This window comes from Eremomyces bilateralis, assembly GCF_010015585.1.
Source record: "Eremomyces bilateralis CBS 781.70 unplaced genomic scaffold P152scaffold_2, whole genome shotgun sequence".
NCBI lineage: Eukaryota > Fungi > Ascomycota > Dothideomycetes > Eremomycetales > Eremomycetaceae > Eremomyces > Eremomyces bilateralis.
The window spans coordinates 1,337,539-1,362,895 of NW_022985068.1; the positions used below are offsets into that span (position 1 = coordinate 1,337,539).

The window sequence follows — 25,357 nt, forward strand, 5'->3', positions numbered from 1 at the left end:
GAGAGGAACAAGACGGATGGAACAAGTGAGGAAGAAACAACGCGACCACCAATCGAAAAGAAAAGATACGACATTCAGAACCCTCGTCGTTCTACCTCTCACCTCTTCCCCCCTCTCGCCTTCGGATTCCCCCGCCCTCGCCCCCCCTTCTTCCCCGTCTTCTTCGAATCCCCCTCAATATACTTCACCAGCTCATCGATCGTCCGATTCCCCAACGATGACCCCGCCACCCCCTCCGTCGACGGCCCCGCTTCCCCGGGCCCTGCCGCCGCCGAGTTGACCCCCACCCCGCGCTGCCGCGCAGTCAGCATCGGGAGGGAGCGGAGCCCGGCCCCTTGTAGCATCTTGACGGCGCGCGCGCTCTTGACGGCGTTGGCGGTGAAGAACTCGAGGTAGTGCTGCGCCTCCTTGGTGCGGGTGTCGTCCTTCCCGCAGACGTTCTCAAAGACGTGGCGCGCGTCGCGCATCTTGTTGACGGCGGCGTGCGTGTTGCCCTGGAGGGCGAGGTTGTGCGCGAGCTGATAGGTCAGCGCGGCACTGCTGATGGATTGGTCGGTGAAGTAGAGGCTGGAGAAGTGGAGCGCCTGGTGTAGCCATGCGATCGACGCCGGGTAGTGCTCCTGGTTGCCGGCCATGACGGCGAGGTTGGTGATGGCCGTGATGGCGTCGGGGTGGTCGAGGCCGTGGATAACCTTCCAGAGCTCGAGCGCATGAAGGATGAGGCGGACGCCTTTGGCACCGTTGCCGGCGCTGTGCTCGTGGATGGCGTAGTTGAGATACGCTTGCAGGGTCTCGACGCTATCGACGCCGAGGGTGCGTTCGGCAATGATGACCGCTTTGCGGGAGAGCTCCAGCGCGGCGTCCTTGTCGCCGATGTTGCCCAGGAGACTCGACAGGTTAATATAGATGCGGGAGCATTCCGGGTGGAGGATCCCGTAGATCTGCTCGTACAGGGAGAGGGACTCGTAGATGAGCTCGAGACCGAGTTGCTTTTGCCCGGTGCTAAGGGACATCTGGCCGCCTGCGAAGGCTTCCTCGGCGAGCGCAGACTGTTTTCGTTAATATCGATGATCGTCATGAAAAGTGGAATGTACTTACCCTTGGAGATGCCTCCTTGACGACCGGCACAAAGTTCAACACGTTCTCCGCATGGAACGTCTGCACCACCTTTGCTGGCACGATGCAGCTTGCCGCAGTATTGTCCTGGTTCTTCTTCTTCTTCTTGCCACCAGTACTAGCGCTCGACGGCTCGCAAACCTCCTTGGACATCCCCTCTCGCCTGAAAATGTATTCCTTCGCTTCCAGCTGCAGACCCAGCGTCAGCGCAATCTCTCGGAGCTGCGAGAACGGCGTCTTCGCGATGATTGGTCCGCTCCAGTTATACTTGAAGCGCATCTCGATCTCCTGCTCGAGCTCTGTGAGCAGCGATTCCGGCGTGGTCGCCTCGAATGAGAAGTCCGCATCGCTGAACATCTTCTTAACCTCCGCATTCGCCTCGGGGACGGGCTGGGCGTTCACCTCGGCGCCCAGTAGGCAGTTGAGCAGGTGCGCCATGCACGCGGGCCCGAACACGGCGGGGAGGTTCCGCATCTTCTTCGCGGCGACGTGCTTGAACGCGCGCGTCACCATCTCCTGGCGGCAGAGCTGGTACAGGACCATGAGACGCGGAGCGCCGTCTTTCATGGCGACGCCGGTCAGCCGCGTGACGTGGCCGAGGTAGCGCATGTTAATGCCGCGGCGGTGGAGGAGCGCGGTTAGCGAGAGGCCGTCCATTGGGAAACCGGCGTCGACGGTGCTGTAGTCGGAGACCAGGCGAGGGATGACGTTGTCGACCAAGAACTTGCACGCCTCCCGCAGTCGGGCTTCGTCCTCCGCCATCTCTTCCTTCTCCGCATCAGTTCGCGGTTCCTGGCCGCTGAAGACATCGGGGTTGAGAAAGTGCTTCGAGATCATCTCCTCCGAAGCATGCGCCTTCGCCTCGCCTTCGGCCTCCTCCTTTTTCTCTGCCGACTCCTCGTTTTCGGCCGGTTTCTCTTCATCGAGTGTGTCGCTTTCTGACTTGGTGGATTCCTGATCCGCTTTGGCGTCATTCTTGGTTTCCGCCGAAGCAGCTTCCGCACCATTCGTTTCTTTCACAGCGGGGACCTCCGGCTTCTTCTCGGGAAGGACCTTGTGTTTAATGTAGGATTCCACCAATTCGGCTCTCAAAGCCGCGACTCGGTGGGGGTAGTTCTTGCCCTTCGCTTTCGGCTTGGGCGTACTGTCCTCATCCAACTGGTTCTCTTCCCAATGGCGTTCGAGCCAGCACATATCCAGAGGCGTGATGCGGTACAGATCCAACACGTACTTGCGTCCGTCCGTCCCGAGGACGCCTTTCGTCTCGATGCTAGCTTCTAGATCGTGCCGCTTGCCTTTCTTGTCCCATACCGGGTGCGCCTTGACGAACATCTGCTTGGACAGCTGGCGGAACAGCGGCTCGAATGCCTCGTTCCTGGCAACGACATCTTTGCCCTCGACGCCACCATAATCGATGTTGTTCTCCTCCGGCTCACGCTGCTTGAAGATGCCTGGGACAATGCTTTGGCCTACGATCCGCTTCCCGAGGTAGTCTACCACGACGGTCCCGGCGGTGAAAAGCCCATTGATATCCAGCTGATTCACGGCACGCACCCCAGTGACGTCCTTGCCGACCACCACCCGGGCCGCCTCGTCGCCACCCTCGGTCGCAAACGTTCCGACCCCGTCGGCACCAAACGAATAGAAGATATTGTTCCACACGAAGATCTGCGCGTCCTTCTGCTCGGTCGGGTTCAACGGCGCCAGCTCCCCGCGCGCGACCAGCACGGCGCCTTTGACGGCCGCCTCGTTGTAGTCGGCAAACAGCTTGGCGGTCAACCGCTCCCGGAACACGCGGTCCTGGACCGACTCGCGCGGCAGCTCGCGCGTGGATTGGAACTCCTCGTTCCAGTCGCGGAGCGTTTCGCTGCCGTCCGCGCCGCCGACCATGTAGGCTTCTTGCGAGCGGCTGATGTCCGGTTGGTATGTCGTGGTCGATGCGGCTGACGCGGGGACCAGCCAGGGGTTGGCGGGGAGGGCGTGCGTCAACGGATATAGGGAGATGGGGTCGCGGTCCGCGTTGGAGGTCTGGAGGGTGTCGAACGTGGATTTGAAAGACGGCGATACCTTCAGGAGCAGGGTCAGGAGGGAGTGCGAAAGGTAATCTTTCGGTGCCGCGCGTGGGCACGGGTCGAATCGGTTGGCAGTCGACTTGTTCACGTAAAACCCGGAAACGTGGGACGTGATGCATAGTGATTCCCCCTCGTTGATCGTGAGTTGCAGGTAGAGGAGATGGCCTTGAGCGCGGAGGTAGTGCGGAGGTGGGCTCCACGGGGAGAGAATCAAGGATTTCAATGTCTGCGGTTGTGGTGTCTGCTCGGGTCGGAGCACGGCATGGACGTCTCCCTGGCTGGAGAAATCGTAGCCGGTAAGTTCCGTGTCATTCAAATGGGCCTTGAACTGCTCATCACTGGCTGGTATCGCAGTGGAGTTCTCCATGCCAGCAGACATGACGCTGTCAAGGAGTGATACGCCAGCTTGGATGCCATGAGTCAGATCCGACTTCTCACTAGCCAGTCCTATCAACTCCTTGACCCGCAATGTGTGTAGTCGTGCGTCCTTCTCGGTGTATGGGTCCTCCTTGAGCTCGACGATGGAACCATTGTCAATGCCGGGTACTTCGGAGAGATCGATGAAGTCGTTGATACGTTTTCCGTCATGTTCGAGGTGGAAACAGGAATACTGCACGGCGTATGGTTGTTCGGAAATGATTTGGCGGAGGTCCTGGACCTGTTCTTGCTTGGCAACCTAGAGAAGTTCAGCGGCGATCTGTTGATATGGGTTTTCTCCAGCATACGGTGATGTCGGTCTCAAAAGGCTCATGCGGGAGCTTGATCTTCAATGCGAAGGTGTCTAGATTGACATCAGCAACGGATCACACGGGAACCATGCCAAATGATCTTCGTACCATGCACCACACCAGAGTGAGCGTCATCCTTAGATTCCTCCATTTCGGAGTATGTTGGTGGAGGGTCGGCGGGTACTGGCTGTTGTGATACTGGAGGCATTGCGGTGATTAGTTTCCGATGCAATTGATTCCAATACCAATGTCTCGGGGAGGATGTATCCAACTATGACAGAAAATCGCAACATACCAACACCGTTAGAATCATTGCCACCCATGTTTATGTTGTTTATATTGGAGTATGCAGTGTCGTCACGACCACGAGGCAAGCGCAACCGGTAGCGGATCTAATAGGAAAACGAAGGAGGGAAAGGAAGAGATAGACGATGCCAATGACGAGCGAACCGGAGGGTTTTTACAATTCTATATTATACAAGGAAAAGATCGAAGAAGACACGATGGTCGTTGTCCCAGGTCAATTGTACCAGGAAAGAAATAATGACAATCTTGAATCTCGAGGCTGGAGATGCGGAAGGAAATTTTTGAGAGGGCCGAACTTTTTACTGCACCAAGGTTTTGTTTCCTACAGGCATTTCTACGGTAGCTTTCCCTGTTGGCTTGTTCTGTGGTCACTATCACTGGCTCTCTGTCCCATATTTCCCGTCAGTCCGAGAATGGGCCGGTTGTTACCTAGATGCCAAGGGTTGTCCCGTCCGATGCCGACGGGTTTCCGGCATCAGTCATCAGCGGAATCGATAGGTATGGGAGTAGAGAGGGAGAGCGAGCGAGTCAAATCAGGTTGCATATGAAATTATGCGATCTAATATATACAGTCAAGTATTCCGTAAAGATATCGGATACAATACAGCTTACAAAGATTTCATCAATGACGCAGTAATATTCCCCCAAACACAACAGAAGGAGCGACTTTTCGAGGTTCGAGGGTCGAGGCTCAAAGGGAAGGCGCACGCGACTCGCGTAACTTTGCCACCCCCCTGTCTCTCTCTCTCTCACTGACTCTTGAGTCTTGGCTGATTACTCTCCCAATTTCTCCAGGAGATGGTGAGGTGCATGATTAGCAGCGATCGCAATTCCCCACCCCATAGTGACCACTGTATGTATTAGTGAGTGCTCTCAGTTATGCGAAGAATGAGAAACACGTCGCATTAACATTCATTTAAACCATTCATTTAAACCAATTCGACATAACCCTAAATACCATGGCCTTCAGTCCGTGGACACGCGCTTAAGCGCGTTGCTTACCTGCGCGTTGGGACAAATCATCAAACACGCCGTCTTGGTGTCGCTGCGGGAACACTTGGCAAAGAGGGCCTCCCATCCGCTTAAACCGCCAGAATGGCAACAAGGCCCATCGTACAACATGCATCAGGATTCATGAAAGGCGCAAGAGCTCGGGACTTCGGGTTCCGCGTCCATCGGAGTGCCATCCAACAGTTTCGCGCCCAACCGATCACGTGGCGGCAGACCATCGTCAGCGTTGACCCCTCGCCCTCCACCGCGGGGACGAACCAAGTGGTTAGCAATGCGCCCGGTCCCGAGGACGACGATGATGGCGAGGGGAATAAAAAAGCAAGGAAACCGCAGCAGGACAGGAAACTGGACGGCGAGAGGCCGGATGGAGAGAAACCGGATGGCGAACGGGGCCGCACCGCGTTCAAGATGTTCGAAGCGGCCATGACCACCTTCGCGTCCATCTCCATCCTGGGCCTCGTCGGCTACAGCTACACCCGCTACTACAAGTATCACATCCTCGAGAAGATGGAGAACGCCTTCAAGCCCGGCGACCCCGTCCTCGAGCTCGCCCAGAAGTCCCGAACCAACCACACGTCCCTCCTCGCCGACACCGACGACGAGGACCGTTGGATCCCGCGCCCTGAGCAACGCAAGATCGACGAGATCGTCGCCGGCCGCGACACGGGTCACTACCACCTCCTCATCGGCGAGAAGGGCACGGGGAAGAGCTCCATGCTGATCGACGCCATGGCCAAGGTCGATGGCGAGGGCTGCGCCATGTTCGAGGCGCACGCCGACGTGGAGATCTTCCGCGTGCGGCTAGGCAAGGCGCTGGACTTCGAGTACCACGAGGACAACATCGGGTCGCTGTTCTCGATCCGCGGGCCGCGCGACGCGTCGGCGCTGCTGGACGTGGAGCGGGCGTTCAACAAGATGGAGAAGGTGGCGCTGAAGCGGCGGAAGGAGGTGGGGCGGCCGTTGATTCTGATCATCAATAGCGTGCATTTGGTGAGGGATGACGAGGATGGGAAGGATCTGATCGAGTTGATTCAGCAACGGGCGGAACAGTGGGCGGCGAGCAATTTGGTGACTGTGGTGTTGAATAGTGATGATTATTGGGTGTATGAACGGTTGAAGAACTATGCGACGAGGATGCAGGTGATGGCGGTTGGGGACTTGCCGAAGAAGACGAGTTTGATGGCACTACAACAATATCGGATGAGATACCGCAGCGAGAAGCCGAGCATGGAAACCTTGGAGCAGGTGTATGATATGATTGGGGGGAGGTTGACGCATCTGAGTCGCGTGGCGAAAAGTAAGGATATGTTGGAGGTGTGCAAGCAGATTTGCCAGGCGGAGAAGACGTGGTTGTTGAGTCAGGTATGGTGACCATCATTGTCCGCGGAAACATTATTGACAACGGTTAGTGCTGGATTCTCGGTATGGAGATGGACGACGATGTCATGGACCAGCAGAAATACGCTGTAAGTCACCCATCCCCTTATCTCTCCATCACTTTTCACTAACCAGCTAGTCCGCTGCAATGGTCCTCGCTAAGGCCCTAGTCGACCGAGAGAAGGAAATGGAAAGCACCTACGACTCAGAGAAGGGCCACGTCCTCCCCGAAATCCCCTTACATGAAGCCCGATACATCATGACCCGAGCCGACTTCATCCAAAGCTACGACCACATCAACGTCTTCGCTATCGGATCCAACGCCATGGTGCGCGCCGACTCGGTGCCGATGATGAACGCGTTCCGCCAGGTCTGCAGCCAGCCGGGCTTCGACGAGCATCTGGAAGCGACGCTGGAACGCATTGGGGATATCGAGAGCTTGGGGAGGACGCGGGAGCTGACGATCAAGGATCTGTGGAATGGTGGGAAGTATAAGACCACGGTGGCCGACTCAAAGGGGCGGCATCAGAGTGAGGTGACGTTTGAGGTGGTAGAGCCGAAGAAGGATGATGAGGAGTAATGGGATGCTGGAGTCCCCGGTGGACCTGATTGTGCACACCCTTCTCACCCGACCTCCTTCCCGCTGTTCTTCGCCCCCTGATCCTCCGTCTCCTCCCCCTCCCGTTGGAAATAGAACGCCAAATCCAACGCCGTGTCATGCAGCTCGAACTCCGGCATCGTCACCACCTCCTTCCCGGCATTAAACCCCTCCACCACCCCCGTCAACCGCCTCAGCTTCCCCTCACTCACCCCCTTCTCGCCCTCCCCGCACCGCAATGCCACCCTCCACCGCGCCTCCGTCACGTCCCGCATGTCCGGACCCAGAAACACCGCCGGACACTCCACCACCCCCTCTTCCTCTGTCGCCAGGAACTCCTCTAGCAGCGTCTCCAACTGCATGAACGGGGCGTACAGGAACGTCGAGGACGCATGCTCATGGAACTCGTGGGCCGCGTTGCGCTCGTCCGCAAGGCACAGAATCTCGATCCCCAGACTCCGCAAAAACTCCTCGTCCGTCGCCGCAAACTGCGGATCCTGCGCGAACATCCGGATCGGTTCCGTCGCATCATCTCGTCCTTCAGATACTATCGTAGATAAATCAGTGATTCCGATCGATCAACCATGACCGTCGCCGAACGCCCGTTCCAAGCGACAATCCACCTCCCCCTATCTAGCTGTCACTTACAAATCTGCACGACCTCCAAAAATGCGAGCAGCTGCCACCCCGCCCGTCGCGCGTGCCCCCACTCCCTCGCCACGCTCCCCAACCCTACGCACACCGCCTGGGTGACCGTCGCTCGCTTTCCGAACCGCCGAGCGAGCAGCCGCATCAACTCGCCTCGCATTGCTGTCGCACGCCATGCGGTCTGCTGCTTAGTGAAGGCGCGCTGGACGGCAGAGAGGGGGGCGTAGGTGGCGGGGGAGGAGGGGGCGGAGGGGGGGGCGCGGCGGGAGCGGGGGTTGGTGGGGATGGTGGTCCAGGTGGTGTTTGGGGAGGGGGGTGGCATGGTTGGGAGGGGGGAAGGTTAGGTGGTGAGGATCATTGGGGGAGGATATTCAGAGGGGTATATAAAACTCGGGAACGGGCTTTTATTAAGGGAGGAGGGGAAGGAAGATGAATATCAAATCGCAAAGGACAACGGGTAGAAAGGATTTGCTGGGCTTGATATTGATTATAAAACCCGTTCTTTGGGATTTTATGGTTCGCACTAATATTCGAGCCTGATATAAAGGAAGATCAAAAACCTTGATGGATATCTACGATCTTCGGTTGAAATCACGTGCTTAGACACATCTCTGTTTTAAGACTACAATTTCCTTCCGATGGCTCAAAGCTGATATCGCGCAGTAGCATACACTAATCATGATCGGTATCAGAGACCACCTTGATTTTTGCAGGATTCCAAATACCATGGTGGCTCCAAAAACAGCTGTCAGACTAATAACGCTTGACTGCCCCTCGTTGCTTTTGTCCCCTCGCAGCATTCTAATATTAACCATTTCAAGACCGTGGAGCAGACTCGATATGCCGAAATACGGTTATTATATATGACCTATATCCGGCGTTCAAGACCTCTACAAGAATGCCCTTTGCGAACCATCCCCTATGATATGTACTATGTAGTTGCGCCGAAATCGACTGGAGGCAGGGCCAGATTGGAGTCCTGGCGTACGAAACTAGTTCATCAACAATGCGTCGAAACACAACCTCATCATTTCGAATATTTTTCAATTCGTTGGTATCAACATCCAGACTCGGCCATCCAAGGTCGACCAAATGCCCGACCCCATCGGCTAGTCAAAAAGTGCCGGAAATAATTACAAAGGAATATCCCGTCAAGGACCGACAGACCGACGCTTCATTGCGCCCCTAACCCTCCGACACCGTAACATCACATTTTCCCATAAGATTATTGGAGATTGGTGGAGTAGATCCCGCTGAAAAAGGGGAGGTGGATGAGATGATAAGGGAAAATCGTTTCTCGATTGGAGAATATGTTTTCGCTCCGTGACTAACGCCAGACCCAGGGGTGTTTCTTTGGAAAGGAGCCGGAACCGGAAGGATGCTGAAATGCTGTACAAGAAAAGGAAAATTGAAGAGAAACTGCCTCCAATGGACGCGCGGTAGACGCTGCAAGCATCGCCGAGGAGATCAGGTGGGATTTGAGATATGAGCGTCAAAGATGTCTATCCGGGATGAAAGATTCCAATGCGATGATTATAAGATCATCAGGACAGCCGCAAGCATCGCCGTGAACGAAGTAATGACGACGGAGGGTTTGACCAGCGCGTTGGCGCTGTTACTCAAGCTCGTTGTGGCGAAGACGAGGTTGAATTCGATGTTCTCCCCCGCCTCCGTCGAGTTGAAGCAGTTGGTCTCGTTGACCTCGGCGACGTTCTGCGGCTCGTCGAAGATGATATCGACGCACTATCGCATATTAGCCCCATTCGTGGCGGTCGCTGTTCGTCTCCAGAGGATCTACTCACGCTATACAACGCGGCCCCATGCTGCGCCGTCTCGATCACCTGGATCGTCGCGTGGTCGCCCACCTTCGGTTCCAGGCCCTTGGGCAACGGCACCTGCGGGAGGCAGACGGTGCCGTTGTAGTACTCGTTCGAGGGGCCAACGATTTGGAACGGCGGCACCATGTTCAGCGACATGTTCAGCGGCTCGGTCCCCACGCCCATGTTTATGTAGACGAGCGCGTTCGCATGGCCCGGAAACCATCCGGGTTGGAAGGAGAGCGCGCCGCCGTGGATTGGCCATCGGGTACGGTTGGTGGATGTCGGCATGCCGCCGCCTGCGAAAACATGTCAGCGTAAGTGTTCGTGATGCATCGTCGCACCGGTTGCATCCGATCGCAAGGGGGAGGAGAGGGTAACGCACATGGATACATCCACTGTTGCCCGTACGGGAAATTATATGTTTCCGTCTCCTTATCCCAATTCATCCCCAACGCTCCCGTCGGCACCTCCCCACTCGGCGTCGTGCCGTTCTGGTGGAGATTGTTCCCTCTCCAGCCCGGATAGACAATGACGGTGTGCGCCGCGACGACGCTCCATAACGTCGCAATTGCGACCAGCGTCCTCCGCGCGCACCGGAACATTTCGGTGAGTTTATTTGGGGATGGTTAGGAGGCGGGGGCGAGACACCCAGAAGCGATCCCGTCGTGGATCTGGATGTGTTTCGTTTCGACGCCGCCAACCGTGGACTAGACGTTCGAGGGGTTGGAACTCGATGCGGGCGACGGGGGTGCGCGGAGCAGCAGAGAGCGGTGCGCTGATCTAGATCGGTTTCGCGTGGTTGGAAACCTTATTTGACGGCAGAATCCACGTCTCTGAATATCGCAAACCTCAACAATAAAACAATGTCTACCTTCGAGAGAGACGACGATGTCCGAGAGTGGTGAGAGTTCGGTAGTCAGTCAGTTAATCAGTCGGTCAAAGCGGAGGTCCGTCAGGTGGGTGCAACGGAGAAACCAAGAGGGCCGCCCGTCATACTTAAAAGGCATCCCATGTCCATAAGCATTCAATGGCGATCCAGGGAACTGGGCCATCCGGCCGCCCATACCTCCTCGACCTTGTCCGAACAGGGCATTGGAGATACATGGGATTACAGATGTTAATGTGGGACGGGACGGTGGCATTGGAGCGGTTTCGCGAGACAATTGGTCGGTTCGTCACATCACCAGCCAAGCAAGCGGCGGAACAGTCGTGATGGTGCACATCGCTGTCTGTCGGGGCCGCATATCCCGATCCCTCAGCGCCAATGAGTATTGTCCGTTGCGATGGGAGTTCTTCATTATTGTCTTGGTATCGGTACAGAAAGAGATTGTTGACATTTCACCTATTGTCCTCCTTTACCTCCTATTGTCTACTACGGACAGTCCATCCCCTTCAGGCCCACAGGTTCCTCGGCTCTATTTTAATTTTTTGATTTCCGACTTTGATATCATCGACAATGCGAACACATAGCGAAAAAGTCTTCTCTTCCAAAGCCCCCGACCATTGCACGACCTGCATCGACGCGTCCAATCAGCGATTGCAGCCCCTAAGCGCCGACGCTGTTCAACGTGCAGGGAGATGCTCGCCATGGGAACCGCCGTGGATGGACGCCGACCAAGATGGGCATCCCCGCTCGACCCGCTCACAATCTAAAGTCCTAATATTCCTTAGAAAATCGCGAACTGGACAAACCACCGTGAGTGATCTCTGAAGGAGTGTCATTTTGAAGGAAAGCGATGGAAGCCACGAAATGTCCCGACCGGCATCTCGATCGGGTGTTGCGACTCCTGGGGGTGATCCGTCGTTGTGGCATGGCGGCACAGCGGAGGTAGGGGCCGGCATTATGGTTGAGCTATTGCTCGATGCGCAACAGAAGCGGGTGGAAGACTTTTCTCGACATCCAGATTATCTCGGAAGAGGGCAAAGCAGCTACTGTTTAGGAGCTGCTGTAACACGGTGCTACCTTGGGACCGCTTGAGATATTGTAGCTTGCCGATGGACGATAGTCCCATCGACCACCTGCTCGCATAATTAAGTCTCGAACCGATGACCCAATCATCTCAGCTCGCCAATGCCCGCGATGTGCCATTAAGCTCTTCCTTGCATGGGCCGCCAATCCTCGAGCTCGGGACTGTGATAGTTAAGGAACGGCTCAATGTGGTTTGTCTATTCGGTGCCGACCTCAAGCATCAGGCTGCATGCCACCAAAGAGGAAATACCGCTGTCAAGTGATGTCTGCGGGATATACGGAAACGTCTTCCCCCATGCTGAGAAGTGACGTGAGCATCGGTAGATACATCTAGCGGGGCCCTCCGGATCGCTAAATACCAGCGCTTATGGAACGGCATGTTGCATTCCACGCTCTTCCGTTGCACAGAAGGGGATATCGGAACCCCAATCCGCGCAGACCAGGCCGCCTTTGGGGCCTCGCTGAGCGTCCTGTTTGCCGCTTGGCTGGACGGCGGTTCACGTCGTCACACATCAAGGGCATGTGGAAGCGACCGAAATTTCCACGCGTCTCGTGGCACAGGAGGTGTTCATGCAGTTACGGAGTGGATCATGGATGGAAGGAGGGACTCGCCCTCCGATGTTGCAGATAGCAGGAATCGAAGCCATCAAGTAGCGAGTGATATTGCCCCCTTTCTATGCCGTGAGCGGCCCGAAGGGAGGCCAATCGACGGTCTTTGTAGGAAGTAGGTTCTACGCGCATTATCAATATAGATAGACTCAATTCGGACTATTCGCTCTCTCCAAGCGCCTATGCTGTGATGAAAGCTATATCAAGCAGCCTAGCAAGTAATACTCCAGTTTCCCATGCCATCATCGAACAACTGCTGTCTCATTCAAGGCACGCATCGTCTCAAATCCCAAGCCGGATGCAAGATATCAATATGCATCTACGACCCTTCGGCCTTCACCGCACCACATCCCTCAACCGCTCTAACCTTCCCCCCGTCGCCTCCACCAAAGATTCCTGCCTCGCCAACATCTCCATCACCTGCCCCATCCTCGCCTTCCGATACCCCGTCGGCACCTTCGGCGCCCCACCGCCCGTCCCCTCCACCCCCTTTTTCCCCTCCCCCACCCTCACGACCGCCTCCACCCGCCCCCGCAACTCCTCCTTCAACCCCGCCACCTCCTTTACCCTCCCCACCACCGACTTCCCCTTCTTCCCCCCCTCCACCTCACCCCCCTCTATCGCCCCCGCAACCTGGTACACCTCCCGCACCCACGCTTTCTCCTTCTCACTCAACTCCAAGCCCCCCAACCGCGCCAACTTCTGTTTCAACCGCTCATGCTGCGCCACCAGCTCCCGCTGCCGCTCCGTCGTGCGCGCGAACTTCTCCCGCAATTTCTCATCCGCGAGCAGCGCCTCCCCCGCCTCGTCCGTCTGGAAATCGTCGTCGTCCTCCCCCGTCACCGCGTCGATTTTCCGCACCAGCTCCTTCGTTTTCTGCAGCTGGTCACGGAACTCCCCGAGCAGGCGCTCGCATCGCGTAAACAGGTCCGACACCGCGTCGTTGATCCCGATCGTCTCCTCGGCGAGGTAGCGGTGGATGTCGGTCATGATCGCGAGCGTTTCGGGGCCGAGGCGCACTTCGTTCTCATAGCGTCGTCGGTGACGTTGTGGGATGACATTCTCGACGAAGGAAAGTAGGCCGGGGTCCTCGACTAGTCGGTCGGATGGCATGAAGGGATGTCGGGGTTCCGCAAGGACTAGGGCGCCGAGGTTCAGGTCTTCGATGTCGTAGCCACTGGCGTTGGCGACGTCCGTTTCGAGGATGTCGCTAGGGATGTCTAGGTTCGCGGCGAATGGTTGCCCGTTGGCCGCAGTGAGGAGGAAGTATCCAATCTCCGAGTCACTGAGTGTGATGCAGGCGGAGATATTAGTGCGTGCAACGGCTTCGGGGAATGGCAGCACGTGGTCGACGATCGATTTGGCCCGTTGAAACCACTGTTCGAGGCGCAAAGAGAGGCGTTCTGACAATGGGTCCTCGATCTCGTCGATGAATGTATCTACGGTAGAAGATAGAGATAGGGAGTAAACTCCGTTGAGGTCGGTGACAAAGTAGGTAAATGGCGAGAAAGGGTCTGGAGAGAACGACGCCTTGAACAGATGCTCGGTGTCGTGGAGGGTGATGACTTCGAAGTTCAGCAAAGCATCTGCATCTGGTTCATCGTCGGAATCATTTGCTTCCTATGATATATTAGTTATGACTTATAACAGCTTTCAGGATACGTACCGAAGTAAAAGGCAGCCAAGCTGCGGTGACTCCAGTGAGATTGAGGCAATTGTACACCTTGCCATCGGTGGTGAGAAGAGATAGGATGTTCGACGAGAGGCACTGTACTTCCTCCTCTGCAGCGCTGGCATAGAGGCTATCATGGAGGTCTAGATCACGCGGTTTCGTGAGTGCCGTGACTACAAGGTCAGACACTTCGCAATCTCCCATGATATCCGGCTCGGGGATGAATGGGCCTTGGAGCTTCGGAATCGGGCCAGGTTGTACGGGTCGGTAGAAAACTTCCGCCGATGGATAACCAGGCCTTCCGCTGACCTTGATCGGTTCCTGGCCCTCAAGCTCCGTGAACCACTGATGCAAGAGATCCAGCTGGAGGTTTTCTTCCTTTTTCGAATCGTTCGGTGACATCTCCGCACTGACGTACGTGCTAACCGCTTTGAAGAAGCCGGGTGGTGCTTCCCATTTGGTCGGCAAACACGGGCAGAGTGAGTACACGCATCCATTCGCCATTGCGATCCACAACGTCGTGGCGGACCAGGCATGTCCAAATGATGGGTCCGATGTGCCAAAGCACGTCGAGGCGACCTTCATATCCACATCGTCCGGGGAGAACCCAGTGTTCGCATTATTTACTGATGCTCGCATCGCATCCTCCGACGTCGACGCATCGATAAGAGCGGGGAGGTTGATGGTGAGGCTGGGGGTATCGAAGGACCATCTGTCTTCCCGGCTGACCTCCCATAGCCGGACGACGGCGTCGACGGTGACTGTCACGATACAGCAGCCCATGTGTCCAAGTGGGTGCCATAGGAGCGATGCAACTGCAGGCTTCTCGATGACATGGATTGTGGGACCGAGTTGGAAAGTCTTGAGTCGGTATGGTCCGCGGTCGCTTTTCTGCAACTGGGAGGTCTCCGGGATGGTCGCGATGTGGACTGTTGCCGCTGTAACCATGGCCAGATAGTCTTGGTTCGGTGAGATTATCAGTTGGAGAATCTCGCCGTCGAAGTTTGGCTTGAGGATCTGTATTGCTCAACATCAGCGGGATAATTCAACCCATTTCTGTAATAGTAATGCTCACGGTATAAGAGTAGTCCTCCTCATCGTCCTCATCGTCATCCGAAACCGAGTGACCACGCGGTCGAGACAATCGTCTCCTCGCCTTCGCCTGGTGTTCATCCTTCAGTCTCTGGAGATCCGTCCATCTAACCTCGTTTCCCACCGCGACGAAGATCTGCGTTCCTCGATAGGCTACCTTCTTCAGTGGAACAGCAGCAGCTCCGGCCTTCTTCGTGCCATTCGATGGTCTCGCCGGGCTCCGTGGCGCGGTATTCGCAAATATATTTGCGTCGGGGGAGAGGCGTGAGAGCCAGGAAGGCGTGTAGTTGAGGACGCGCACCATGTTTCGGAGATCTAAAACTAGGTTTCTTCGTTCTCCAGTTCCCAGATGGGATTTATAACATGAGAAACTGGAGAGTGGGATTATATTATCAACACCCAAGTGATCTTTAGTCCTTCATCAACACCGTCTTAGACAACGTGAATCTGCAATTCACCGCGTTCGGAGCTTGGACCAATCAGAGCTCATCCCTGCAACTTCCATTCACTCATTCAAGACAATTCATGACAAGTGAAGATACAGATATTCTGGTGACTTTCTTGCGACTTTCCCTGCTCAATCTCAAAGCTGCATTCTCCCGATCATCTGCTTCGCCGGCACACCATCCGTGAGATGACAAGATGCTTCCACGGGATAGGCACACGATCGATCGGCTAGACAAGCCCAGCTCATACACCACCAACAAGGTTCGCACAGCTGTGTATCCATGCATCTTCTCGACTAACATCACTTCAGAGTAGAAAGCGAAAGCACCGCGACCGTGAAGGTGATGAGCCCAAGGACAGGCCGTCCGAGCTTGAGGACAAACTCCGCGATGCGACGACACTCTACGTAGGGAATCTGTAAGAGCCACTCATTCACATTGGTTCAGAGCATCCCTCTAACGCGTTATCAGGTCATTCTATACAACAGAGGAGCAGATCCACGAGCTCTTCGCAAAGTGAGTTGCACCAAGGTTCTCCTAGCTTGTAGATGAATGACTGACCACTGGCCCTGTACAGATGCGGTGAGATCAAGCGGCTGGTTATGGGCCTCGATCGATTCCAGAAGACGCCGTGCGGGTTCTGCTTCGTCGAATACTACAACCACCAAGACGCATTAGACTGCATGAAGTACATCGGCGGGACGAAGCTCGATGAACGCATCATCAGAACGGATCTCGACGAAGGCTTCGTAGAAGGGCGACAGTACGGGTACGATTGGCTAGTATCACGAGCAGTGAGGCATCGCTAATGGATCGCAGGCGTGGAAAGTCGGGTGGACAGGTCCGAGATGAATACCGAGAGGAATATGATCCAGGACGCGGGGGCTACGGCAGGGCAATCTCGGACACGATGCAAGAGGGGTACAAGTGAGGAGGACGGCTGCTACCTCGTTCAAACAAGGCGTTACGGATCATATCAGGCATCTAGGCGAGCTCGGGGCTCGCAACGGGAGTTTATACCGGGTTTAATTCCTCTTTCGTCGCTTGCGGGTGTCGCTTATGGCTGTAAATCATGGAAACCCTCTTTTTCAAACCGAATCGCGCTGGGGTGGAGCTCGAACAAACTAAATACATTCGACTTTCGCCTCCTCAATCTCATCCCATGAGTTTCGAGATCTTCCTCTGGAAGGCAAGGTTGAGCTGCCCCGTAATCGTGTCGGGAACGAACGTCAAGAGCTGGCTCGCATAGAAGCCTGCAACGCACCGCTCCTGGTTCATAAACCACGACAAATTCCCAGCGCCGCCCCAGAACAGTGTTCCCTTCTTCAACCCGACCTCCGCCGCATCCTGCGTGAGATATACCCCCCCAAAGCCCAAAATTCATGTCATCAGGCGGAGGTCCGGTAGCGCCCATCTGCCCTGAGAAAGCTGGGTAGAACGCCTGTAAATACCGCACTGCGATCCCTTCGCCGGAAGCTGTGGCTGTAACATTATGTCAACCGTTTCCTTCTTCAACAGCGTCGGCTCCTCTTGCATTAAATCCACCAGCATCGCCTTGTAATCGCCGACCGTCGAGTAGAGGCCCGCTCCCCCCAGCTCCTCCGCGACCTTTCCTGGCAAAATCTGCTGCGTCGGAATGACCGTGCCGTCCGGGTCCCGCGTGCTCATCGATACTAGGCGCTTCTTCACATTGTCCCACACGTCCAGATGGAACGTGGTCGATGTCATGCCCAGCGGTTCGAAAATATGCGTCTGTATATATTCTTCGAGGGTGATCTTGTTTAATCGTGCCACAAGCCACCCGGCCCAGTCCAAACTAGTCCCGTAGGACTACTTTCCCCAGGCTCCTGGAGTAGGGAGTAGAGAAGTGTCTCTTTCGAGCCTCCGGCGAAGCACGTAGGTAGCTCACCCCGGGATGCTCGCCACATCCTCAGGTTAGGGTTCATGGCATCGTAGTCTAGCCCACTCGTGTGCGTCAAGAAGTGCCGGAGAGTGATCGGGTTGGTTCGAGGCCGGAAGAGAAACTGGTTGTCGACCGTATCTGGCCCCTGGTTGGGGCTCATGACTTCCAATGTCACCAGCTCAGGGAGTAAGTTCATCACTTCATCATCGAGGGCGATTTGTCCTCGTTCTACGCATTGCAACGCGGCGATCGTTATCACTAACTTGGTGCAGGACGCAAGACTGAAGGTATTTTCGAAGGATATATCAGCTGCTGAAGGGTCCGGGGAGACATATCCGGAGGCCTTGGAGTACAATGATTTGCCTGCGCTCTCTCTCAGTGGGTACAGTCTTAAGCAGGCTAACCTACCTACCATCTTTCGTTACGGCAGATAGGACCACACCTGGGACGACGTTGGCCCCTTTTGCTGTGAGCTTTGGTAATAGACTGTCCAAATCTTCCATAATTCTCTTGAAAGAGTTGACTAGGATCTTTGAAAGCTGTAGAGGGTCGAATGAAACGAAACACTTGATCCTCAACTACTAGAAAGGAACTCGCTTGAACTACTCAAATGTATACTGACTTGAATCGATTTAAACAAGAAACATGGCCTCGAAACCTCAGAGAATTTATACGTGGACAATTGGCAAATCGTACTATATCACCCGATGATCCGATCTGATATTTCTTCATGTACAGGAGTCCTACCTACTGGGGTCGATTTGTATAGTACTTCCATTATTCCATATCATAGTTGCAAACAAGCTTGGTTGCATGGCAGTCCTTTCTGAATTCGAGTTGTGAAGAATCGAATGATCCACGACCGATAAGCCATCCCAGCGTCGTTGAGGCGCATTGAAATGAGGTGGAAAGATGGTAATGAAGAAGCGAGATAAACTACAGCAACGCGTATTATGATTTATGGCGCTCGTCACCAGACTAGCCGTTTCCAGCGTCGTGGCACCACTTGAAGACATCGCCCTAAGGTACCAAATTTAACCAACTTCATAGCAATGAGCTTCAAGCCATACGGAGATCAAGAGCAAGGAAGAAAACATTTTTTACGGCACATATGGAAATGCAACTTGTTCTACTTCCAAGCAAATCGAACTCAGGTATAATCAAAACAGAAGCGATGTCTCGATCCGAGGATTCACAAATTCGGACGCCGAAACTGCGATGAAGCTGCGGGACCACCGCCGGGACCGCGCACATTTCTTGATTACGGATACCTGTTTTAATTGGCCTCAATTGCGTCGCGTCGTCACCACCACGCAAGCCCATCCTAACCACATGTCATTGCGGTGACAGATTGGGTAACCGCAAAGAAGCCATTGTCCCGGTGAGACATACAATCGGCCACCATGTCCACCCAACACCCATCGCAGCTCATATGCTGGCTCCTCGACGTCCGCTCTCTCTGGCCCGGCGACCACATCTCCTCTTCGGTAACCTCACTACCCCACCCCCCGCAACCCCGCTAACCCCTCCAGGCCACCGCCGCCCTCTCCCTCCTCACCTCCGACGAGCGCGCCAAAACCCTCAGCAAACACTTCATCCAAGACGCGCGCATGGCACTCGGCTCCGCGCTGCTGAAGCGGCTGTTCACCGCACGGTATCTCGGGTCCGGGGGGCCGTGGGCGGCGATGGAGTTTCCGAGGCGGGGGGATCCGGTGCATGGCAAGCCGGCCGTGAGGGAGGAGTGGGCGGGGAGGGGGCGGTGGGTGGATTTTAATGTGAGTCATCAGGCAGGGCTGGTGGCGTTGGTGGGGGTGGTGGAGGAGCTGGAAGATGGGGGGAGGGCACGCGAGGGTGGGAAGAGGGGGACGGAGGTGGGTGTGGATATCACTTGTGTGAACGAGCGGAATGACTGCCGCACGATTGACCGGGAGCGCTTCGACGGCTGGGTGGACACGTTCTCCGAGTTCTTCTCCGCGGATGAATGCTGGGACATGAAATACAACATCGACCCGTCTGGCCTCCCCCTCCCCGACGGCACGGTTCTCTCTGCCAAAGAGATCGAGTCCACGCCCGGGCGTCCCGACCGGTGCCTTGTCAAAGACCAAACCTTTTCCGTCCGACGCGCCGACGGCTCCAACGTCGCCCTGAGCTCCGACCTGATCGTCGACGCGAAGCTCCGCCGCTTCTACGCATTCTACTGCTACAAGGAGGCATACATCAAGATGTCCGGCGAGGGGATGATGGCGGACTGGCTGCAGGATCTCGAGTTTCGGAACGTGAAGAGTCCGAAGCCGGGAACCGTCGCGGGGGTCTGGGGGGGGAGTATGAGCGATGCGGAGGCGTATCTAAACGGGGTGGAGCAGACGGATGTGGCGTTGGAGATTCGGGGGCGGGAGGAGGACTTTATGATTGGGGTGGCTGTGAGGCCCGGAGAGGGGTTCAGGGGCAGGATCCCGATGTTTGAGCGGATTGATTTGGAGAAGGATATTATGGCGGCCGCGGAAGGGCGGTGATACAAGCGGGTATGATACCACGCTTGATATGCGGCATACGCATAGGCGTACCCCATACGGATAGCACCGCTACAATTGACACTGATATGGTCGATTTGGCTTTCATGCTGTGTCTGGAAGAGCAGTGCTCCATTCCGCACTAGAGTAAAAAGGATCGTTTCTTGATCTTCTAATCATCACGATTGGCTACTCTTCCAATATCCCCCTTAATTGTACCCTGTGTACTTCGTCTCAATCTCCTTAACAATTCTACTTACTATTGAGCATAGATCGACAAGTCCTAGCTTAATTCGGTTAGCGCAATGCAAACTCCACCACCGAAAATAGCCCAATTCCACAAGTGACGTCGAATTCCCTCATCCTTCAACTATTTCTCCACGTCAGACGCCCTGAATCAGGTTGCCTGAAGAATGGAATGAACCCCCCAAAGCTTGCCAACGCTGCATCTCTGCCGTGCCAGCCGAATTCACCAGTCCCTAGCGTCGGATGAAAATATCCTAGCGTTCCGATGGTACCCCAAGATCGCGCTGGTAGCGAGAGAGACGTGAGTCTGGGACTTGCGCGGTCAAGTTCCCAGAAAGTCGGCGACCCGGCTGGCCAGATCGCTCCCCGACTCCGACACCTGACGCGTCCCGAAAGGAGCCAATTCCTGCGAATACGGACGGGTCGCACCTGATGGGCAACGATCGATCTGCCGTGCCTCCCATAGGTCTGCTCGTGCTCTCAACGGCCGCTGCTGATATGGCGGCTCGAGGTACGAACAGTGCGGGTTCCATGGGTAGGGTATGTGCCAGGAAGGGCAAATTGGGTAAGATGGGGTTACATGAGTGGTATTGGAGTGATGTCTGTATGCTTAAAAGAGTCGAATAAAGGGGGCAGTGGTCCTGCATGCGGTGGCAAGCTGGAAGGGCCAGACCAAAATATTGGCTCCACATTGTTGATCATCGCTCGGTACCAGACGATTTGTACCGATCGAGCTGGTAGAAATACAACTGCATATCCTTTGAACTTTCGATTTCCTATTCTCTATTATCCATTTCCATCATATACCTTATAATATAATATATTTCCATTTCCATACTTCAAATCCTTCCGAGTCAATCGCTTGATCCCCGTCTACCTACTAGTCATCAACACTATGCGCCTCCCCGCCCTCACCACCACCGCCCTCCTCGCCCTCTCCCACCTCTCCCTCGCCGAAGCCTACTGGAAAGGCTTCAACGTCGGCGCCAACAACCCCGACGGCACCTGCAAAACCCGCGACGACTGGGCCCACGCCTTCACCCAGCTCGCCAGCCTGCCCGGGCACTTCACCACCGTCCGCACCTTCGCGACCTCCGACTGCGACACGCTCGCGAACGCGGTGCCCGCCGCCCTCGACACGGGGACGCAGCTGCTCGTCGGTGTGTGGACGCAGGACGACGCGCATTTCGAGCGGGAGAAGGTGGCGTTGGAGGCGGCGATCAGGGAGTTTGGAGATGAGTGGATCGTGGCGATTATGGTGGGGAATGAGGATCTGTATCGCGGGGAGGTAACAGCGGAGGTACTGGCGGGGAAGATTTATGATGTGAGGGGAATGGTGAGGGCGTTGGGGGTGGAGAAGGAAGTGGGGCATGCGGATACATGGACGGCGTGAGTTTTCTGAGAGGTTAATATGATAATGGATGGAGCTGACTTGCCGTAGGTGGGTGGACGGCGCGAATGAGGCAGTTATTCAAGCTTCGGACTTCGTGGCCCATCAAGGCTATCCATACTGGCAGGGCGCGGATATCGCGAACAGCGCGAGCGTCTACTGGGCCAGCGTGCAAGCGACTCGCGACGTCGTCAACGCCGTGAAGGTATGTCCCTCCTCCTAGCCATAATTCGAGGATTTCTGCTAACTTCCCTTCCAGCCCGGCACATGGGTCTGGATGACCGAGACCGGATGGCCGGTTACCGGCGATGACTTCGGAGCGGCGCAAGCGAGTGTGTGGAATGCGCAGGAGTACTGGAAGCAGGTAGCATGCGAGGCGTTCAACGAGGGCCACACGTTCTGGTATGCGTATCAGGACTACACGTCGACGCCCAGCTTCGGTGTGATCGGACAAGATGGAAACCCGCTATATGATCTCACGTGCTAGATGGGTAGATAGATATGACGACATAGGGTGGACAAGATAGAGTAAGATAGGGAGAGGATCTGGACTTGGGGGCCTGGAACTGAAATCACTGAAATATAATGTAAAATCGAACATCATATGACCCCCTCTTGCCTGTCCAAGCTCCGGAAGTCCGGATTGATGAACATACCCCAAGCCGAACGGATCAGACACTAAAATCTTGATTCCTGACCCATTTGTACTAAGAAGGCCGCGCGGATAGACGATCAGCCGTGCGGCTCAATGACTACTGTAGATAAATCATCAAATCCTCCGGAAACGCGGGATGGACGGAACGATCCTAGATGAACATCCCAGCACCCAGGTTGTTGGGCAGACTCGGTTTGCGTCACACGAGGAGTGGTGCATAACAAACTGGCCACATGACCATAGGCCATAGATTAATGAAATTCGGTAGTGAGCTTAATCGGCAGAGAACTGCTGTCGGCGTCCATATCGAGCGATAGAATGCAAGTCTCGCCAAGGTCATCATTGCGAGCGTATGAGGCCTTGCCTCACGATCCACAACATTGAGGGGATGGTTCAGACGGTATGACAGGATGTCAGAAAGCTCATAAAACGGTCCCTGAGCAACATGAACACCCGATAAGGCTCCGAAGGATCAATAAAAAGGAAACGCAGATACGAGATACCCCTCGAAGGGCTCAACAGGCAATGCTTGACGGTTGGGCACCCTTGCTTCTCGAAGGCACGAAGAACAACCCAAACGAGCCATCTAGAGATTGTAGTCCGAATTTCGATAGATACGATAACTAGCGCCGACCTCAAAGCTTGAATTCTGCACCTATCTCCTCGAATCATGATTCGTAGCTTCGCGAGCAAAGGGCCATCCCCTTCCCGGTGGCCGGTAGTCGATCCGCGCTGCTCGGATATCGGCATGCCAATCCCAGGTCACGAGGTGACAACTTCACGAGCCGCGTCACCAATCTCACCATGGAGCCGATTGGGGAGGAATATTTCCGACGCTTCCGCAACTTAACCCATGATAAGTAAGGCTGGCATGGCGCCGTCGAGTTTCATCCTTGCGGATCTTGAATTCTTGATGTCACACTGTCGAGGTTCGCGGTGACGGGATGTGGTGAAATGGACTGGGACTTGGGAGGGGACTAGAGGAGGGATTGGTGCGGAGAGGAGGAGACATTTGGCGAGGTCCGATGGGATAGAGATGTCATATCGCATCCATCTGATGATTCGGGATTGGATTGGCGATATTATGCATTCCTGTCTGTTGTTATTACTTCAATCAATTCCATGTTAGACAGCCAAGACATAGTGGTGGGATATTGGAGATTGGCATTTCTTGATATGCATGACGGTCGGTTGACGACGTTCGGAGGTGAGCGGTGTGGGGAGGACTGAGGCCGCAAATAAGACCCACAATTCTGGTCAAGGCATGGTGTGATTGGTCCATGGGATGATTCAGCGAAAGCTTCACCGCTGCATGTGACCTGGGGATCATCCGAACTGCACGACACTTGGGACTCTCTGCGTCCCCGACTTCTTGACGTGCTAATAACTATTAACTAACACTAACTTACTGGTCCTTTGGGGTTTATTCCAGAATGGGACTTAGGGTAATAGGGCTGTCCCACCAGAACGGCATGCTGTTGTCCGGTCGGTTATCGAATGACGAATTGGCACTTGACCTCATTGTTCTCCAATCTCCACCTTCCAATTGTCCCTCTGCAGTCTGCAGGACGGAGTCATGCTGCGTTACTAGACCGATTCACCGCAGCGAATCACCCATCTGTTCCGGTCGTTCCAGACTGGAGGACCGAAAGCACATCGTGCCCAACCCTTACTGGCCAATTGGCCCCAGGGCTGGCGGAGGAACCACGTTGGCATTACCATTGCTCACTGACCGGAATGCTTGACCAATGGCTCGACCGGTGATAGACCGGCGATGAGCCGGGATTGTGTCCATTTGAGCCTCCAGTGGGGTCAAGCGTCGCCTCTAAATGATATGCCCCTCTAGTCCTTCAGTCCCTGTGAACGGGAATTCCGCATACCCTGAGTCCCTGACCCCAGTCTGGTGAAGCATCCGCGTCCCGCGACCTATTAGCGGAGTTATTCCTGGCATCATGTATGTGGGCCATCGAGAGTTCGGTCAGGATGAGGATGTGGAATCGAATAAGCAATTGAGAGTCCTGGTGGCTTGCAAATAAATACTGGAGGATCCCCTCCTACTGTGGTTTTATCTTTTCCCTCTTGATCTTGAATCAACTGTTCAACTGTCCGCCAAGTCACCCTCAATCAATCCAACCAGTCGAGCTTCCAGTGTCCACCACTGCCAGCTCCATATCCACATCGACTCACCACCAATGCCACCCCCTCCCTCCCCCCAACCCATCTGCGTCCAACGAACCACCACAGCCGACACCTCCCTCACCACCACTTCCACCGTCTCCACTACCTCCACCTCCCCCCTCCCCACCTCCACCCCTCCTGCCACCGCCCCCTCCCCCTCCCCCTCCTCCCCCACCGACCGCTTCTTCGGTGCCCTCAAATCCCACATCCCCCACCGCTCCCGCTCCCGCTCCCGCTCCACCGTCCGCCCCTCCCCCAACGACCGACCCCGCACCCGCACCCGCTCACGCTCCCCCTCGCCCGCGGACCCAGTCGTCGATCACCGCCGCCACACCATGTCGTCCGCCTCGCCTCGCCCGCAGTCCGACCGTCACGCCTCCAACGCCTCCGCCTCGTCCACCGCCTCGGGGACGTCGATGGCGCAGCATTCACGCGTGCGGAGCTCCGGGCAGGAGAGTGACTTCGAGCGGTTCTCGTATGGGCGGCATTCGAATGATGTGAGTTGATTCCGAGTTTCTGGGATGGTCGGATGTTGACGATATAATCAGTGGCTGTTCGGCGGCTTCAGCGTCCGCGATAAGATCAAGCATGCGTTAGGCCGCAACAATGAGCAATAGTGGTGGCTCTCGTGACCGGTACTAGTATTGGTCACGGCGCGTGCCTTTTCGCTGTGGCTTGCCATCGCATGGATTGATTTCGCACTGATTGATTTATACGAACCGGATTCGTGACGAGCGCAACGACACGCCCTCTTAACGGCCGAACATATTTTGCGCTTTCTTCCCTTCCCCGTGGTGCCGGGTCACCGGGTGTTGCCTTCTTTTATCTGCATCATGAACGGCGATGATTCACGGACTTATTGCATGGGAAGGGAATTGGGAAAATTGATACCATTTTGCTGTTTTTATTATTATCATCATTGGGGGAACTTTGTTCGGAGAGATCAATTGTCTGCTCCTCGCTGAGGGATGTTCTTGTATACCTACCAGACCGGACGGGATCAGGTTGGGA

General features: G+C 55.4%; 9 protein-coding genes across 9 annotated transcripts; 4 read left to right on the forward strand and 5 right to left on the reverse strand.

Moving 5' to 3' along the window:
* Positions 1-98: 98 nt before the first annotated feature.
* Positions 99-4,124, reverse strand: P152DRAFT_470493 (uncharacterized protein; the record flags this gene model as incomplete). The annotated part of the gene is made up of 4 exons (XM_033680979.1): positions 99-1,049; positions 1,099-3,864; positions 3,914-3,969; positions 4,025-4,124. 4 exons carry the CDS (start codon positions 4,122-4,124, stop codon positions 99-101), a joined length of 3,873 nt encoding a protein of 1,290 aa, XP_033538106.1.
* A 1,517-nt stretch (positions 4,125-5,641) lies between these two features.
* P152DRAFT_389284 (uncharacterized protein) lies at positions 5,642-7,190 on the forward strand (the record flags this gene model as incomplete). Its single annotated transcript, XM_033675975.1, has 3 exons — positions 5,642-6,595; positions 6,643-6,699; positions 6,750-7,190. The coding sequence occupies 3 exons, from the start codon at positions 5,642-5,644 to the stop codon at positions 7,188-7,190; spliced, it is 1,452 nt and encodes a 483-aa protein (XP_033538107.1).
* P152DRAFT_125823 (uncharacterized protein) lies at positions 7,123-7,859 on the reverse strand. The gene has a single exon (XM_033673732.1). The coding sequence runs from the start codon at positions 7,715-7,717 to the stop codon at positions 7,235-7,237; it is 483 nt and encodes a 160-aa protein (XP_033538108.1). The 5' UTR covers positions 7,718-7,859; the 3' UTR covers positions 7,123-7,234.
* A 1,620-nt stretch (positions 7,860-9,479) lies between these two features.
* Positions 9,480-10,278, reverse strand: P152DRAFT_381979 (uncharacterized protein; the record flags this gene model as incomplete). The annotated part of the gene is made up of 3 exons (XM_033675746.1): positions 9,480-9,599; positions 9,659-9,972; positions 10,059-10,278. Coding segments are annotated over 3 exons (654 nt in total), but the record flags the coding sequence as incomplete, so codon positions are not given.
* Positions 10,279-12,402: 2,124 nt separating this feature from the next.
* Positions 12,403-15,427, reverse strand: P152DRAFT_511247 (uncharacterized protein). Its single transcript, XM_033682703.1, has 3 exons — positions 15,002-15,427; positions 13,921-14,943; positions 12,403-13,874 (listed from the first exon to the last, which is right to left on the reverse strand). Exons 1-3 carry the CDS (start codon positions 15,320-15,322, stop codon positions 12,591-12,593), a joined length of 2,628 nt encoding a protein of 875 aa, XP_033538110.1. The 5' UTR covers positions 15,323-15,427; the 3' UTR covers positions 12,403-12,590.
* Positions 15,428-15,660: 233 nt separating this feature from the next.
* On the forward strand, positions 15,661-16,395 carry P152DRAFT_446132 (RNA-binding domain-containing protein; the record flags this gene model as incomplete). The annotated part of the gene is made up of 5 exons (XM_033677905.1): positions 15,661-15,726; positions 15,776-15,882; positions 15,936-15,980; positions 16,042-16,233; positions 16,284-16,395. The coding sequence occupies 5 exons, from the start codon at positions 15,661-15,663 to the stop codon at positions 16,393-16,395; spliced, it is 522 nt and encodes a 173-aa protein (XP_033538111.1).
* Positions 16,396-16,619: 224 nt separating this feature from the next.
* P152DRAFT_470498 (beta-lactamase/transpeptidase-like protein) lies at positions 16,620-17,870 on the reverse strand (the record flags this gene model as incomplete). The annotated part of the gene is made up of 4 exons (XM_033680980.1): positions 16,620-16,811; positions 16,965-17,216; positions 17,282-17,730; positions 17,780-17,870. 4 exons carry the CDS (start codon positions 17,868-17,870, stop codon positions 16,620-16,622), a joined length of 984 nt encoding a protein of 327 aa, XP_033538112.1.
* A 707-nt stretch (positions 17,871-18,577) lies between these two features.
* P152DRAFT_125938 (uncharacterized protein) lies at positions 18,578-20,129 on the forward strand. The gene is made up of 2 exons (XM_033673733.1): positions 18,578-18,854; positions 18,900-20,129. The coding sequence occupies exons 1-2, from the start codon at positions 18,771-18,773 to the stop codon at positions 19,878-19,880; spliced, it is 1,065 nt and encodes a 354-aa protein (XP_033538113.1). The 5' UTR covers positions 18,578-18,770; the 3' UTR covers positions 19,881-20,129.
* Positions 20,130-20,917: 788 nt separating this feature from the next.
* P152DRAFT_125940 (glycoside hydrolase family 17 protein) lies at positions 20,918-22,285 on the forward strand. Its single transcript, XM_033673734.1, has 3 exons — positions 20,918-21,512; positions 21,565-21,718; positions 21,773-22,285. The coding sequence occupies exons 1-3, from the start codon at positions 21,019-21,021 to the stop codon at positions 21,998-22,000; spliced, it is 876 nt and encodes a 291-aa protein (XP_033538114.1). The 5' UTR covers positions 20,918-21,018; the 3' UTR covers positions 22,001-22,285.
* The last annotated feature ends 3,072 nt before the right edge of the window (positions 22,286-25,357 follow it).

Bases quoted from the DNA above. Each gene is read 5' to 3' on its own strand.
- P152DRAFT_125823 (XM_033673732.1), bottom strand. From the start codon at position 7,717: ATGTTCGCGCAGGATCCGCAGTTTGCGGCGACGGACGAGGAGTTTTTG.
- P152DRAFT_511247 (XM_033682703.1), bottom strand. From the start codon at position 15,322: ATGGTGCGCGTCCTCAACTACACGCCTTCCTGGCTCTCACGCCTCTCC. The intron at 14,944-15,001 runs GTGAGCATTACT...TGAGCAATACAG, and splicing joins AGGAGGACTACTCTTATACC to ATCCTCAAGCCAAACTTCGA. The intron at 13,875-13,920 runs GTACGTATCCTG...AATATATCATAG, and splicing joins CTTGGCTGCCTTTTACTTCG to GAAGCAAATGATTCCGACGA.
- P152DRAFT_125938 (XM_033673733.1), top strand. From the start codon at position 18,771: ATGTCCACCCAACACCCATCGCAGCTCATATGCTGGCTCCTCGACGTC. The intron at 18,855-18,899 runs GTAACCTCACTA...TAACCCCTCCAG, and splicing joins GCGACCACATCTCCTCTTCG to GCCACCGCCGCCCTCTCCCT.
- P152DRAFT_125940 (XM_033673734.1), top strand. From the start codon at position 21,019: ATGCGCCTCCCCGCCCTCACCACCACCGCCCTCCTCGCCCTCTCCCAC. The intron at 21,513-21,564 runs GTGAGTTTTCTG...GACTTGCCGTAG, and splicing joins CATGCGGATACATGGACGGC to GTGGGTGGACGGCGCGAATG. The intron at 21,719-21,772 runs GTATGTCCCTCC...CTTCCCTTCCAG, and splicing joins ACGTCGTCAACGCCGTGAAG to CCCGGCACATGGGTCTGGAT.